Raw genomic sequence first — 18,092 nt, 5'->3', positions numbered from 1 at the left:
GGACTGTGCTATTTTAAGCACAGGCCTTTGTGAGACCCTCATCTTGAAATGTGTTAACATAAAAAATTATGTAGTTGTTCGCAAAGAATATTTCTAAGCTGGCTGCTGAGAGCAGCCAGACCTTGCTGGAAAATGATGTCAGTGCACACCCACTGAACTGAAGCCCAGCTTTGAGGGAATGTAAACTACTCTCAGCCCAGCTGCCTTATTGATTTAACAGCCAAAATAAGAACTTTAGTGTTTAATCAAAAATGTCTGTTGTTTACATAGGGACATTTTTCTTATAAACTTAAAACAGCATTAAATCAAGATGGAAACTGGTTTGCAATCTCCTGCTGTGGATTTACTAAACCACCATTGTCAAAAAAAAAAAAAAAATACTGCTTCCAAACAAAGTAGTTGCAGGAAGATATTTAAATTAAAATTATAAAATTAAACAGGCAGCATTTAAATGGGTCATTTTGAATGGATTAAAGTTTGGTACTTTCAAGTATTTGGGGGTTTAAAATTTTAGAATACATGTACCATTTTTAATATTTTTGTTGATAATTTTCACTTCATTAGTAAACTTGCAGATTTCAGTTGTTCTCTTAATATTAACATTGTCTCTCAATGATCATAGCAACACCACAAAGTTTTAATAATTCTGTTTTTAAACTCCATTCGTTATCACCATCTGCTGACCTTGTTAGGCACTGTGAGAGAGCAAGCAGTTGTTTAGGTGTGTTTCTCTGTGTTCCAGAGCTGCATTGTCCTGTAGGAGAGTCCCCTAGCCACATGCCGCTGCTGAGCTTGGAAATGGGATTTGCCATAAGAGTAAAATATACAGCAGATTTCAAAGACAGTATGAAAGAATATACATTTACACGTATATAAATATATATAATAAACATATATAGTATTTATATATCTTGTATATATATGTACTGGGGATATATATATATATATATATATATATATATATATATATACTGGGGGTTGAACTCAGGGGTGCACCTCCACTGAACATTATCCTTATCCCTTTTCATTTTTTGTTTTGTGATAGGGTCTCCCTAAGTTGCTGAGGCTGGTCTCAAGCCTGTTATACTCCTGCTTCAGGCTCAAAAGTTGAGATCCTCCTGTCTCAGCCTCCCATTTCTGGGATTACAGGCATGCACCACTACACCCAGTTTGTGAATAATTTTATATTAAAATGCAATAAAACAAGACTTTAGATTATGCCAAATTTTATTTTCCCCCAATGATTAATGAGGAAACTAGATATTTAGAATACTATAAAGTTTTCATTGAAATTATCCACTTTTCATCCATTGTTTTTTCTGGTTCTGAAATGGTACGTCTTCATGACAAATTGATTATGTTAGAGTTCTGAAATTTTTAGAAGTAAATATTTTTATCATCATTAGGTATATTACAGAGAAATTAAATGGAGCTTTTTCTGTATGTGACTATAAATTGAACAGTTTTCATGAGTTGTTTTAAGAACTTAGCTCAGATATAAAAATTGGTATTTGCATTAGACACAGTGATAAAATATTCTTTATGTGGTGAACTTCAACCTTTAATTATGGATTAAGACAAATTGGGTCTCATGTTATAGAGATTTTAAAGGATTTTGTTTCTTTTTCACCCATTTAAATTGAATCAATCACCAAATCTTTAAGCTCTATTACCTAAATGCTGAATTTTGAGATTCCGCTACATTTTTTTCATTTCCCACATACTTCTGATATTTCCATTTGAAGTCCTCACAGAATAATAAAATAGTAACTAAAATCATAACACAAGAGAATATTTGGCCATGTTTTAGCTGGGCAATACTCATGCATTCTACCAAAGAGTTAATTCTCTTTGGAGAGTCTAACCTCATCTAGAGATCAGGTGTCTTTCCTGCTTCTTTTCTTAACAACAGCAATATCTTCTCCCCTCTATAACCCTAGAGATTCACCCGAAATAAAAATCTGTCTCATCCCATTTTCCTGCTTAAACCTTGAGTAATTCTTCATTGATCATTGGAAAAAGTCAAACATTTAAGATAATTGAAAGTACTTCCATCCTCTTTCTATTTCTCGTCTTCCTTTCTCTCAGTCTGGCCAAACTTAACCTGTTCTGGAATCCTTATTTTGTTCTCTCTGTCCTCTCAGCTTTGGCACATGCTTTTCCCTCTGCATGGAAGGTTACACTGGTTCCTCTTCATCTAGAAAAATCTTCTTTATCCTGAGATCAGATTTCTTCTCCCAGGATGACTTTCCTCCTCTCTCCAATCTCTAAGCTATCCAAGTCAGGGTGATTGGCTTTCTCATGCTTGCATAGCACGCTCTATTTCCCAGCCACAGTTGTTCTCACGCTGCATTATTATTTCCTGTTTGTTGAGCTGGAATGTAAACTTCAGGAGACCAAAGACCATGCATAATCTGTTAATGACTATATCTCCACAGATTCAATCTGTGTGTCTAAGGATGAAGGAATATCTTTTAGGGGGAAAAAAAAGGATATTCATTATTTGAGTATATAGTAAGGGAACACTGTTAAGCAAACTCACTAATAGTTCAAGATGAATTATTTTATTAAGGATGATCAATTTGAAATGAGACAACATAGCTTTATCTAGAGATGAAGCATAAATTGTGCCATAAAAGGAATGACACAAGGGAGATTACTGTTCAATATCAAATTTTCAAGGTGCATTATTTGTATCTGTTGGTGTTTTAAATATTCATTCTAATATTTCCATTTGAAGTCTTCACAGAATAATAAAATAGTAACTGAAATCATAACACATGAGAATATTTGACCATGTTTTAGCTGGGCAATACTGACTCATGCATTCTACCAAAGAGTTAATTCTGAAGGGCTTATAGTTTTCACTTAATATGGTTATTATATTGTGATAATATCTCAGTTCCTTTATGCAAAGTTTATATTTAAAGACAAAAAGTAAAGGTAGTATTTGTGGTTAAGTTCCAGAAAAATGTTTTTTTTTTTTCACATGTATTTTATGATCTCCTTTGGTTTCTTGGTTGAAACAATGGAAACTAATATATATTTTATCTCTTTGAAAGACTTTGCTTCCAACATCAAATTCATGACCTTGTGTATACAGTCATTCTTGTGCATCTACATTCAATTTTTTAAATTGACTTATTTTACCATTTTGACTTTAAAAATATAGCTAAAACTATAAATGAATACAATAATAAACTTGAGAAATATTTTAGAGGGAACTTTTGAGATACATTGCTCTAGATACATTAAATAGCTTAGAATTGATTTTACTTACCTTCTGTGAAGTCATTAATTTTGCACCATTTAGTAAAGTAATAATTTTTTTATTTTTGTTGAAACTAATTATAACATGATATATATCCACATGAGAAAGAAATAATAAGTTTTTTTATTTTGATGTTTGAATTTTATATATTAATTTATATTAAATTTTAAATATTTAATTTTATATATTCTTTTAAAGGTAAGATCATATTCAACATGAAATTTTGTCTATTTTTCCATTTTCTTATGTTTAAATAAGCAATTAATTATGTGGTCCCATGCTTTTGCTATATAAATTTCTATTTGAAGCTTCTAGTATGTTGATTAAAACACTGCAGAGAATATATGGGATTTGAAGTCTCCATAAGAAAGTAGTCAATAAGAAATATCCACTTTGGTGGTATTTCCACTTTAAATCCATGGTTTCAAATGTTTCATTGCATATTGGGAGATTATATTTTTCAAAAATCGCTGCAACATTTCTTACCACATCTGCACTTCTACAGTTATGATTTTTGCTATCCCCTATCAAGGGGTGTGATTCCCTTTCCCATCAATCTGAGTTGGCTTTACTTATTGTTTGACCCATGGAATATGACCAAAGTGTCATTTTGAAACTTTCTAGTTAACGGGAGAAAAAATCTTGAGGTTGCCTCCTGGATATTTGGGAGGAGTTGCTCATGGGATGATCTCTGTAGGAACCCAGGCACATGAAATGAGAAGCACAAGCCACATAGACAGGCCATGACCTGGCTGAGCTGAAGCAAATAGCCAGCCATAAATACTAGCCATTTGAGTAATCTATTTTGAAAAAGTAGCCAGCTACAGCACTCTGATAACCCCAGCCCCAGTTTCCAACTGACTCCAAACCAGTGCAAGAACTTTTGTTCTCAGATGTCCCACAGAACCATACAAGACAATAATAAAATGTTGTTTTTAGCCAGTAAGTTTTGCAGTGGTTTGATATAAAACAATGTATAACTGAAACAGTAGTGTGTATATTATTTTCCCTTTATATTTTAAGTCTGTGCTAGTGTGTGTGTGTGTGTGTGTGTGTGCCCGCGCACGCGCAATTGTACAATGAGCCAAGTTCTTTGAATAAGCCATGTTTGCTAGGATGATATATGACCTCTGAGAATGGGACCCTAAACAGGATGGCCAATTCAATTTCAGTGGTGTTGCTCAATTACATTGTAGATTCTTTACTTCCCCAAGAATTTTACAGAGTTAAGATGAAATTAAAATGAGCGTCAAAGGCTGCCAGGTTAATTATTGAAAATTAAACAGGCAAAATGCAATTTTAGAGGCCAGTCTGGATTTAAATTATGGTCCTGTTTAAATATGCATAAGGGTCTCAACTGAACATTTAAAAGAATGTTTATTCTTTCATTGTTGGCTGGAGATACTGGGTCCTTAAATTGATCTTGGTTATAGTGACCATTTGACAGTTTCACTGATTCTCTTAGCTAACCAATATTCAAGTTCTTCATTCAGTGCCTCTGTTCAGCCTGCAAAAGGATTTTCTTCATATCCAGTTGGCTCCAGGTTTTGGCTTAGAAAATACAACATTGTGATTTGGCCAGCCCACCAGCAACAATCTGGGATTGATGACTGATCTAATTCTTAAATGTTTGTGCTAAAGGCTATTTTGGGAAATATGAGGATTTTCCTGAACAGCTGTAAAATTCTAATACTTCCCTAAATTATTTATATTTCTTAGAAAAGAATGCATTATTCACTTTATTTTTAACTTTTAAATTTTAAAAGAAACTGTTTTCTTAGCATCCAAATTAGTATCCAAAATGTCAATTTCTACAGCCTGCAATTTTAAAATTGACACAAGAGGATTTAGTTTTCTTTTAAGAGGCTTGTGATGGAAGAAAAAGAATAATTTAGAACTAGAAGACATTGCTCTTTGAATATCTTTTGTATACTTTCACAGACCATCAATTAACTGTCAAATGTCATATTATATATGCAGGATCTTTTTAAAACATGGGTTTAAAAGCACAAGAGTAAGTGGAATATCTTACATATGTATAGATCTTTGACTATTTTCATTATTCTTTAATTAAAATATGCATGTCAAGAGTGGTAATGATAAATATTTTTAATGCAAACCTATTCCAATTTAAATAATTTTAATGATTGGTACAATTTCTTTCAAATAGGGATTTTTACTTTGTTAATTTTTTTCAGGTAGAAGCCTATTCCTTAAGGAAATATTTCTTTTAAAACTTGCTGGAAAAAGTCTCAGAAAAGTGTCATTAAAGCATTAACCTCTTACTTGCTTTCATCTTATTCTATATCCTTTGCAATTTCCTTTATCCAGGATTGGGTTTGCCATTTTATTTAGGTCTTGTTTGTTGAAAATTTTAATCTTCAATTTCCAAAATGACTTCTTTCTTAGAAAACCTAAACAATGATTTTTAAGGTACAGGATTCTCATTTTATTTTTTTATTAATTAAATAATTTATTTTAATAAATAGGTATATATGACAGCAGAATGCATTTTGGTTCATTGTACACAATTGCAGCATGACTTTTTATTTCTCTAGTTGTACATGATGTAGCATCGCACCATATATGCAGTCATACGTGTACTAGGGTAATGATGTCCACCTTATTCCACCATCTTTCCTGCCCCCCTACCTGCTCCTCACCCCAGGATTCTCATTTTAAAAGGTTGGTGCTGGTCCTATTTTTCAGAGGTCTGAGGAATAAAAACAAAGGAAATGTGTTTCATCCTCCTTCAGAGAGAGAAAGAAACAGAGAGATTTGTAATTATTGATTTTTAAGTTTATTTCAGATCTCAACTTCACTAATCTCAATATAGACAATTACCTTTTCCTCATCTGCTAGGTTACCATTCTTGAAGACTAAAAAAAAAAAATCTCTTTTTTTTTTTTTAAAAATTTCAAGGCAAGGTCTTATTAAATTCATTTCTGTTGATCATTTAGGAATTCTGGATTATATATAAAGGAAGCAAGAAAATGAAGTAGTGAATTTCTTCATACCATGTAATTATGTCTGAGCTTATTTTGGCAAGCATATTTAAAAAAAGAAGTTTATACATATTTTGCAATATTCTGAGATCTTTAAAAACATTTAACTTTAAAGCATTTATCAAAGAAATAATAAATTGTCTTTTGTTTCCTAAATCGGTGGAGCATACTAAATCTGGAACTTCAGTATAGTTTCCCAGGATACCGGAAACTAATTTTTCTTTTACAAATGATAAATGTCAGGTGACAGGGTAATATGAACTTCTGGGTAGAAGCATTCCTGAGTAGAAAAAAGTACATTCATTTTGGATGTAGAATGAACAGCAAAATGATATCAAAACAATTTGAAATGAAATTGAATTCTCAGACTAACCTTTCATTATCTCAACATAAAATAGGTGCATGGACCTCCTCTCTATCCTCTCCTCTCTTCTCTTTCTCATTCTCTTTCTCTCATTTATTTCACAAAAGCAGGAAGAATCAATATAATCATACTTTTAATTTCCTGGAAACCTACCTGTACTGCAGTGTGTGGTGTGTGTTTGTGTGTGTGTGTGTATATATATATATATATATATATATATATATATATATATATATATATATATATTCCATTTCTCTTTGGGTTTCATTCATATATGTGTATATGTGTAATTCATTCTTTTGTGTGTGTGTGTGTGTGTGTGCTTTGTATTAGACTACACAGCTCTTTTCTTAGTGTACTTGCTTTCATGGGTATATTTAGAAATGATACAGATTATCATTTTTGAGATGAAACTGTTTTTCTTCAGAATACATTGTAACCACACAGTGATTAATAATCAGCTTCATTTAGATAGAATATTAAATGTAGAAAAGGTTTTGTCTCAGCTATTCTAAGAAACTGTTTTTGTACCTTTTTGAGGCTGCCACAATAATTGTGGTCCTAAAGATGAAGGTGGTACATATATTAGCAGTATAATAACACTCAAATAAAATAATTTAATTTATAATCATTAATCCTGTTTCTTCAAGTAGGCAGGCTGTGGAAATCACTTTAATTTTGAGAGTAAAACCAAGTAAAGAAAGCTGTAACTAAAGAAGTCCCAGGGGCATTTTTTATGTTAGAGACTATCTAAAGAAAATCAATATTACAAAGTGGTGTTAAATCTTTTATGCTCCAGAAAAGCACTTTACTTGTCCATTTAATTAATAGTAAATTCAATAAAACAGCAAATCTCCAGAGAGTTTGTTACCACAGAAAAGTTGGTTACTTAAAATGTGAACATTCTCACTCAGTTTTTTTCTGTATTCTATTTGCCTTAAGTGATAAATTGAAGCAGAATTTATTACCAATATTAAGGTCTTGATATTATCAGTAACTCTATTTAGATTAAAATGGCTCCACCCACATACATGGTGTAGTACCTATCTTTAGTGACCCATCAAATACCAGGTGTGGGTGATTGTATCCAGTCTCTGACATGCCTGAGCATTAGGGTTACTGCTAACAGAAATGGTACCATTTCTTATATAGACATTGATTTGTGTAAAAATGTGCTAATAATACATATGACACAAGACGAAAATAGGTGGGTATGAAAGTGGTATGGGCCTATTGTCTTATGAAATAAAGAAAAAATTGAAAAAAAATTAAATGCTTGCTTGAGTCTTTTTTTTTCTTTCAAATAAACCATAGTTCTGAGCCTGACTATATTAGACAAATGCCCTTAATTCAGCCACAAACTCAATTTTGATTTAGAAGGAATTTGTGGCACATGAAGCTAAAAGGAAAAACATATTTTGGCGATTTTTTTCTTCTCAGCACATTATCTTTCATGAGATTTTTCCCAGCATCAATATAAGTGAAAAGGATCTCAAGGGTCATGAAGTGCAGCCCTCAAGCTGTCCCTTCTCAGGCAGGGAAGAATCCCCATGAGAAGAACTTGTCATAGGAGGAACGCCTTGTACCATTCAACTGAACAAAATATAAATTTAAGATTCAAGGGTTTGTAAGTAATATCAGCTGTGTAACACTTGTTGTCTGCCACATTGGATTATCTTTACACAGCCACTGCAGCCTCTAGAAGCGATTAGAATGATTTGATGCTTTTGTTAAGAACTAGCCTGACTTGATTTTAACAGATGTAATATTGAGGAAGAAAAGAGAAAGCACTGTATAGATGAGGCAATACAAAAAGACACCAGATTTACCTATTTGAGCATTAGAGTGACAGCCTTCGTGACCATGTTGGCTGTGTGTGTATATTATGGGCAATGCACACACACACTTACACATGAATTGTGAATTATTATTTTGAAAGTCACATTGGACCAAGTTAAAAGTATAGTTTGCATCACTTATTGTGATAATATTTATAGGAACCAGTTTTGTATATGACTAATATAAGACTCTAGGAAATTTAGCATGTTCTAAACTAATGTAAGTCTACAAGAATAGAAAATATTTACTAGCCAATTTATCAGTTTTCCAAGACCTCAATTCCAAAAGTTAATTATTTCACAAGCTTTCCATGACTTTTTATCTTTATTGAAGACTGTTAGTGAATGTGGAGAAATATGCTCCTTTCATTTCTAAAATGTGCTTTAAACTTCTAAAATATCACTCCATAAAATAATATACTTATATTTTTCATAACCTCACCACTCTAAGATTGATATTAAAATAAAAACTAAGTCTGAGGATCACAGTATAAACTGAAGGGTATTCCCTATTGCTTATTACAAGATGAATATACAACTACCTAAAACTCCTAAAAATATGCCTATCTTTGCTTTAGCCTTCAAACTCTATCTTTTATCTGGCTCAGGCATTTTCTTTTTCTTTTTTTTTTTTTTTTAAGGATTAGTTAACATTTAATCCTCACCAGAATCATCACAGCAGAGAGAAATTTTTGAAAAGTGAAAACAGACAATGTGACAATGTCAGGCATTTTCTTTACATGCCATTTCTTTGTCCATTCTTAAAGTGTGCTATTAGTGGCCATAGATATATATTTTTAATTGTACTATTTTAGTTTCAATTTCCTGTGGCACTTGCCCTGGAGATTTCTCAGTGTAGCAAGTGAAAAATGTGCCATCTGAATGTTTGCTCTGCCGAGCTGACAAATAAACTCAGCTTTGAGCCTTTTTCCCGTATCTTGCTCTTCTGAAGTTCACTGTCATTGTGGAAGTGCTTTTTATCCATCCCTCTTTACTCTTCCCTGCAGAATCTTGATGCTCTGCATGACCATCTTGCTACCATCTACCCAGGTATGCGGGCACCTTCCTTCAGGTGCACTGATGCAGAAAAGGGCAAGGGACTCATTCTTCACTACTACTCAGAGAGAGAAGGACTACAGGATATTGTCATTGGAATCATCAAAACAGTAGCTCAGCAAATACATGGAACTGAAATTGACATGAAGGTAATGCACCATGCTGGAGACTCTTCTTAACACATATGACACTTGTAAATATATTAAAATCAATATTCTGAATTTACCTATTGTGATTGATGCTAATGGACTTTACTAGAAATATGTGTAACCTAGAACAGTGAAAACACCAGTAATCTTCTATATTTGGCCTTAGAATGCATTATACTGGATATTTTTTTATTGCTTGTGCCAGCAGAGTTTCTTTCTGAATATACATTGCTTAAGGCAAGAAGAAATTTCTTTGCATTCCCTGTGAGCACACACACACCAGCTGGGAAGCAGGAGATTGTGTAACTAACCGAGTTGTGGATTTCAGCCTGCAAGATATCCATAGTATAAAATTAGATATTATTTTACAGATTTTTTTGGGGGGGTGATTTTTTTTTTGCCTTGAAATATAGCTGCAATGTTTTATTCTTCTTTTCAACTGAAATTTTGGCATTTTAAAAAAAAAGTTTTTGGTCAAAGAAGCCAGATCTGGAACTTCAAAACTTGAACTACTATTAATAATATACTTCACTAGTTTTAAGTGCTAATTTCAAGGCAATAATAGAGTAACTGCAACAAAGGGAATCATTGTTTTTCTGTCAGTATAATCTCTCCCAGTGAGCTTCTTTTTATGTGTTCAGCATATTCAAGTTCAAGTGGCATTTTGTAGTGAGCCTACATTTGAACTACGTGGAGACAGAGATATCCTATTTTGACTGTCTTTAATGACCATCTAATGGGCAGTACTTTCTTAGCTATCATAGTTATGTTCTAATACCATGGAAAGTCCCAAACTTTCAAACTACAGTATTATACAAAATAAAACTGCAACATTTAAACTGATTATGTTAGAAAAGTATCTCATGTATTTTATCTAGTCATGTCATGTTAAAATATATGATTTTCTTTTGGTAGTTGTCAGTTCTTACCTGTTGGTGATTTGCGGGTGCATCTTTAGTTTTATCCATTTAGAATGTGCACTATGTGTAATGTGACATTATCAAATCCAGATACACTTAAAAATTAAAACCTTGCATAGAGGTTTGAAATACATCCATGAATGGAAATCTTACTGGAATAAAATTAAAATAGTATATGCATCTCATTTCCAATCTTCGTTTTTTTTTTTTTTTTTTTGCAGATATGCAAATATGGCATTTCACTGCATTTATTTAGGTCTTCTTTACTTTCTCTCAGTAAGATTATATAGTTTTCTTTCTCTATACAGATCCTTCACATCTTTTATCAGATTTATTCTTAGATACTTCATACATTTACTTTACTTTTTATTGGTGCACTATAATTATATATAATACTGGGATTCATTAGCCATATCCATATATGCACATAACCTAATTTGATTAATTTCATTCCCCAGTATCTTTCCTTTCTCTTTCCTCTTTTCTATCCTGATCTAATTGCTTTATTGATCTCTCTTTTATTATTATTTATTTTATTATTATTATTATCATTGTAATTTATGCATTATAAATATATATATATATATATATATATATATACATATATATATATGATTTACTGTGGTATACTCATGAAAATAGCATATTTTGGCAGATTTCATTCCCTCCTTCCTTTTCCTTCTCCCTCCTTCCCGATCATCTTCCTCTACTTTGTTCGTCTGCTGTCTATTTTCTCTATTTTCATGAGATCCCCTTTTTAAAATCTTGATATCAAATGAATACATCTAGCCCAAGTGAGCCTTAATGCAGATGTCTTTACTGTTGCCTCCTTTTTAGGACCCTACCTAGACTATTGTGATTTTTTACTTGCTAATTGACAAATTAAAAAGGACATTGCATATACTTTAAAATATACATCTCTCTGTATTAATTTTTCACTGTCTTTAAATATTATTTTTATCATATTAAGTATTGTTTCCTTGTGGGGTTTGTAGGTTTTTCATTATATGAATGTGCCTATAAAAAACACCAGTCTGAGGAGTGTGTTTTCCCCTAATTCTACCCCTAAGAGGCCATATGGGTCACAGGGTGGGGAGAGCAGATACCATATTTGTAAATAACAATTATTCAATCATCAAATTTCATACATCAATGCTCAGAAATATTTTCTGTTTTAAACATGTGTATATTTGCATATATTTTAATATTTTACAACTAACCTTCTAAATGTAATTCTCATAACCAGTTTCTTATATTTAGAGGTGCTATCTCAACTGAAATACAGACAGTTAATGTCATTTCCCCTCTTTGGCATCTAGGTTATTCAGCAGAGAAATGAAGAATGTGATCATACTCAATTCTTAATTGAGGAAAAAGAGTCAAAAGAAGAAGATTTTTACGAAGATCTTGACAGATTTGAAGAAAATGGTACCCAGGAATCACGCATCAGCCCATATACCTTCTGCAAAGCTTTTCCTTTTCACATAATATTTGACCGGGACCTAGTGGTCACTCAATGTGGCAATGCCATATACAGAGTGCTCCCCCAGGTAAAATGATGGCTTACTGCCTTGGGACCTGGTAGCTTTGATACATGTGGCCCTTCATTCATTTAACCCTTTGACTATATCAAGTAATGAAGCATATCACACATCCCATAAATTTTTATCAACAATATAGTTGAAATACTGCAACTTTCCTTAGGAAATTTGTTTATTTGTTTCTGCTTTGATCACTTATGGGGCAACAGGAAATATTTGTGAGAATAATATAACTAGTTTTAATTACAAAATGGGGAACTTGCTGTTAACAGATTTTATTTATTTTTTCATTTATTGAGTAAATATTTATTGCATATCTACCTTCTACACAGCTTTGAAAATCAACCATTAACATATTCAGATAAAAGAAGAAAATTAAAAAAAAAAAGAACAAAGATTGTCATGGGGTTTAGAAGAAAAAGCATCAAAGGACATGGGCATTTAACCAGGCATTTAACATATAATGCTAGATTTTGAAGACAGATTTTCCTTATTTGTTCCTCTGAAAATGCTTATTTTATTTGCATCAGCTTATATTTGGATATTAATTGTCTGAATCCACACTAGGGTTTATGTTAATGCAACTACTTGATGTCCACTTGACCACTGAGTTGCATACAGGGGGATTTGAATCCATTGTTGAGATATGTTTCTTATACAGTAGTTCCAATTTTTTTTTAAAAAAATAATTGAGCTGGTTTAATGCAGTTATTAATACAAAATCATAAAATTGATTTCAACTACTGAAGTAACCTTTGCTCTTTATCTACATTCTAGCTCCAGCCTGGGAACTGCAGCCTTCTGTCTGTCTTCTCTCTGGTTCGTCCTCATATTGATATTAGTTTCCATGGGATCCTTTCACATATCAATACCGTTTTTGTATTGAGAAGCAAGGTAATAAGATCTTATTGCATTAAAGACATTGTAGAGTATAAGTTAGTTGTGTCACTAATTAGACATGATCAGAAGAGAAAATTATCTACTGTGACATTCTGTGAGATGGAGAAGTTATAGCAAGATAAAAGCCAAACCTCAAAAACATGCTTATCTAAAAGGTGATGTTAGTGATTTGAAGTGTGGCTAAGAAACATGAGCTGTATTATCTGATCAAAATTTATGGAACTGAGTTTTAGAAGTTTCACTGGGATAGTCCAGTGTCATATCATAGTAAAATCATCATCTTCTACTCCCTATGCAGTGTTGACAACTTATTTTAGAAATGAGAAGAACAGTTTTTGATTTTTTTTGAAGTTCACCCTAAGCCATTTATTCTTACTTGTTTATTTTTCTTGGTGCCATTTTGTGGGAAAACAAAAGAGATAAAATATCATGTGGTTGATAATTAAGATAGTGTCCAGATCGCACAGTTTGTGTTTTTGGAATAATTATAGCAAAGGTAGTTTACCTTGGATACATTTTATCCTTCTTAAATCTCTCCCTAAGGCCATACCTATACATTTTTATATATTTGGAACTGACTGCTTTCAGCTACTCTGTGAATACAGGATTGGCTTGGTTTATTCTTTGGTAGAACCTGGTAATATATGTTGTAGCCATACTGGAAAAATAAGGGAAAACAAGATTCATGAAAACTTTAAATATATGAGCAGTAGATACCACTTTTGTGAGTTCAGAAGAGACCATCCATTCACTTTTCTGTAGTGTCTATCATAATGTCACCACTTATGCTTATCACCTGTTGAAATGCCCTCTCCTGCTATGAGGCACTTATTCTTCTTTATGCATGGGGGGAAATGAGGAATGTGTGTCCTTGTTGCTGAATTGCGCGTAGGGAGAAAGGCACTATTTAATGGTTATGTCTTGCCTTTTCAAGGAAGGATTACTGGATGTAGAGAAATTAGAATGTGAGGATGAACTGACTGGGACTGAGATCAGCTGCTTACGTCTCAAGGGTCAAATGATCTACTTACCTGAAGCAGACAGCATACTTTTTCTGTGTTCACCAAGGTAATATTTTTTGATTGATCGTTACAGATATAAGTACCATCTTTAGCTAACAGGAGTTCAATAACATTATAGTCCATCATGTTTACCTATGTTAAAGTGTAATAGGATTTTCCAACCTTTGTTATACTTCTCCATAACAAAAATGATCTCATTTAACATTTGTTGCACTCAGAAGAAGTCACACAATCTATTGTCATGTCTAAATCCGTTTGCAAAGTTCTATATGCCACTGTATCATGGGATATCTAATCTGTAGTTAGCTAATTGTATATTATTGTATATTCAAGAGATTTGATTAAAAATAAAAGTATCCAATATGATGGCATAAAGACATGGATACCTTTGGCACCCAGAAATGAACCTTTCTATAGTATGTGGGCAAAAATTGTAGAAGGATGCTAATGATTTTTGGATTTCAGTTATTTCATATTAAAATTATTTAATGATTTTATAAGATACACTAGTCAACATATATTGTTAAATTGAAATTTATGTAGAATATGTTGTTTATAATAAACATCAAAAAGGAACAAATCTATGCATTGGTATTTTTACAGTTTGAGAAATATTTTACTAAAAGATGCATGGGAATCCAGAATATAAAAATATATCTAAATTTGCTTTAGAACAACAGGAAAAGATAACTGTGGGGGTTTGTTATTAGGTGATATTTTGTATATTTCTAACTTTGTAAAACTAAAATGCATGTGCATTCTCTACTAACACATTTGAGAAAGCACTTTTTTGGTGGATTATTGGTTAAATTTTTAATTTAACTTCACCAAGATCTCTTTCTGTTAAAAGATGCTACATTATAATTTCTGAAAAATCTAACAAACTTAGTAAGAACCTCTCTTAATATTATAACTGTAGTATTAACACATAAGAACAATATATTATTAAACAATTAATTGTATTAAATATCAATTACATATTATTCAATCAAATGTTAATATATATGACAATATAAGAATAATAATGATATTTTCTGGAAATTACATGTTATGGAAATAAAAGAGACAAAATTATGGGGTGTAAATAAATTAAATTGATCTAATAGTATCTCACCTGCTATCAATAGTATTTTTTTTTCTCCTTTGCCTCTTTCCATGTTGAGCTTCAGTAGAATAACAGCTCATGAATAGGTACAATTTCTGTTCATGGAAAGAAAGGTGTCTTTGAAAGCAGAAGCAGAAATTTTGGCATGTACTCTGTTTTTCTTTGTTGTTGTTGTTTGTTTGTTTGTTTGGGGTTTTTTTGTTGTTTTGTTTTGTGCTGGAGATTGGACCTGGGGGGGCTTAAATGCTGAACCACATCTCCAGACCTTTTTTATACTTTGTTTAGAGAGATGACCTTAGGACCTCACTAAGTTGCTGAGGCTGGCTTTGAGCTTGCAATCCTCCTGACTTAGCCTCCCAAGGGGCTGGAATTTACAGGCTTGCACCACCACAACCAGCTTTGAGTATATTTGTTCACTGCCATATCTAGAAATTTGTCCTATAGTGAGACATTCTTAGACCTGCTCATGTGCACAGAAAGATTGTTCTCACATTATATAAACCAAGAGATTAAGTAAAGCAGTCTTACTTGTATGATAAATAATTTCTGAATGATTGGTTTAAATTGAAGAAAAAATGTTTTGCTAGCTCATTAAAATAACTTTTTTAAGACAGTGAGATACTTATAATTTGATTAAATTTTCTAACTCATTATGAACATTTTTTACCAATCATTTCCATTTTAAACTTATAATAATCCATTTTTTCTCTGCTTATAGGCAGGTCTTACATACCATTTGGCCAATGCCTTTTTCTAAATAGGTTTATTTCTGCAAGTGGGCTTCATCTTACCTATTCCATTTAACAAAATATCTAAAGAGACTACTTCATTAATAAAATCTTTATTTTATTTTGTATATTGCCATGCTAATTTTTGCTTAGATTTATGGACATTTCTGCTGATAATTTATTGCAAGAGAAACTTCTGTTAATTTAAAGTTGTTTAGTAAAGTCATAACCTGATTTTGTCATTTTAGAGAAATTATTATTCAGAGTAACCAGAATTCCTTTGCATTTACAGAATTCAAAGCAATAATGTAACCTTAAGATGTGTGAGTTGAATTTTTAAGAGCCGTGAACTTTTCACTTACCAGATATTGGCTGACTCAATAAACATTATTAAGTCATTCCAAATATAACAAGTTACAAAGAGTGCAGTAGGATTCAGCAAGGTCAAATAATGCTTCAAAAAATGAGAAAAATTAGTCAAAGAGAATAAGCACCGAAGAAGAACTGAAAACAAAAAGTAAGAATAGCACAAAAGGTCTCTTAAGTACATAAATATATGTTGAAGATGGGTAATAAATATTGTAAACTTTTAAACGTTGTGTTCAAATGAGAAATACAGCCAGTTATAAGATTCATAGAACCCATAGGTAAAAATGAACTAGTTTCTCAAAAGAAGCATCATTTCTGCTAAGATAGATTTTTCCTCCTTTGTTTATAATAAGGAAAAATTCTAGAAAATTATAAATAGCAACTTTGTATTAAGTACATATTAAGCATATTCCATAGACCCATTTTCTGCACACTCTTTGATTCCAAAAAATACAACCTGATGAAAATGCATCTCGAGCTCACTGTCTTTTGATAGATCTTTAAATATCTAATTTACTAAAGTCATATTATTAATTCAATTCTCCATCATTTTTTTCTTTACCCTGCCTTTGAATGGTAGGAGTTATCAGGACGATGCTCCGTGACAGTAATCAGGGCTGATCTTGTCACGGGAACAAGTTGGGAGTGAGTTTGTCTTATTTCTCTATATGACAGTGTGATGAACCTGGATGATTTGACAAGGAGAGGTCTGTATCTGAGTGACATCCCTCTGCACGATGCCACCCGCGACCTTGTTCTCTTGGGAGAACAATTCAGGGAGGAATACAAACTAACCCAAGAACTGGAAATTCTCACGGACAGACTGCAGCTCACATTAAGAGCCCTGGAAGATGAAAAGAAAAAGACAGACACGTAAGAATATGGTTAAATAAGGACAAAGTTTTACTCATATTATGATGATACTATAGTTAAGATTGCTATCAAGGCTAAAAAATCATGGGACTGATGTATATCTAGAACAGTAGGTAAAATCTTCTACTTTGCTCTTATTTATTTACTTAATATTTATTTATTTATTTAAATGCGGGGGCTGGAACCCAGTGTCTCATGGCTACCAGACAATTGCTCTACCACTGAGCTACATCGCCAGCCATAGTTTGCTGTAGAAAGAAAATATGAGGGCTGGGGATGTGGCTCAAGCGGTAGCTCGCTCTCCTGGCACGCGTGCTGCCCGGGTTTGATCCTCAGCACCACATACAAAACAAAGATGTTGTGTCCACCGAAAACTAAAAAATAAACATTAAAAAATTCTCTCTCTCTCTCTCTTAAAAAAAGAAAATATGAATAAGAAAATATATCAGTCTCAAAGATAAGAAAAATATGTCTTCTATTTTTAGAAATCAAGGTAAAGAATAGAGGTCAGAATATCTCTCAGAAAAGTGTAAAAATAATCCAAATCAAATTCTGAATTCATGCAAAAGTTGTATCCTGACCACGTTCATTGGTCCAAGGGTTGGGTGGGTGCTGAACAATGAACTTTGAATTAATTGTTTTATTTCAAAGATGTCTTTTCTTGTACTCTAAATTAGTGTAGGGCCTGGGAATTATGAATCTGAAAGATAGTAATGTCAGTTCCAAACAATAGCAGTAACATAGATAACTAATAATCCAAAGAATGTATATTTAAACTGATGTAATGTCTATGTAACCTATATAATATATTGAAAAAGCTCTTAATTTACTTCCCCCTAAATTGTCAATTTGAATAGAGCCTTCAATTACCACACTAGACCTGGAGTCCAAACCAGAGAGTTTGGGGAACTGGAACAAGGGCGACTTGTCTTTGAATTGTGTAGCTGATAA

The 18,092-nt window shown here is 32.5% G+C and overlaps 1 protein-coding gene across 1 annotated transcript in view; it reads left to right on the top strand.

The window, feature by feature from the left end:
* Positions 1-18,092, top strand: part of Gucy1b1 (guanylate cyclase 1 soluble subunit beta 1) — a 42,078-nt gene that overhangs the window by 17,856 nt on the left and 6,130 nt on the right. The window contains exons 5-9 of the mRNA XM_027926652.3: positions 9,486-9,683; positions 11,923-12,153; positions 12,922-13,038; positions 13,979-14,112; positions 16,944-17,141. Coding sequence (XP_027782453.2) covers positions 9,486-9,683; positions 11,923-12,153; positions 12,922-13,038; positions 13,979-14,112; positions 16,944-17,141 — 878 coding nt within the window. The remainder of the gene's footprint in view (positions 1-9,485; positions 9,684-11,922; positions 12,154-12,921; positions 13,039-13,978; positions 14,113-16,943; positions 17,142-18,092) is intronic.

The sequence above is a fragment of the Marmota flaviventris genome, chromosome 7 (genome assembly GCF_047511675.1).
Source record: "Marmota flaviventris isolate mMarFla1 chromosome 7, mMarFla1.hap1, whole genome shotgun sequence".
NCBI lineage: Eukaryota > Metazoa > Chordata > Mammalia > Rodentia > Sciuridae > Marmota > Marmota flaviventris.
This window is presented reverse-complemented; position numbering and strand designations above follow the sequence as displayed.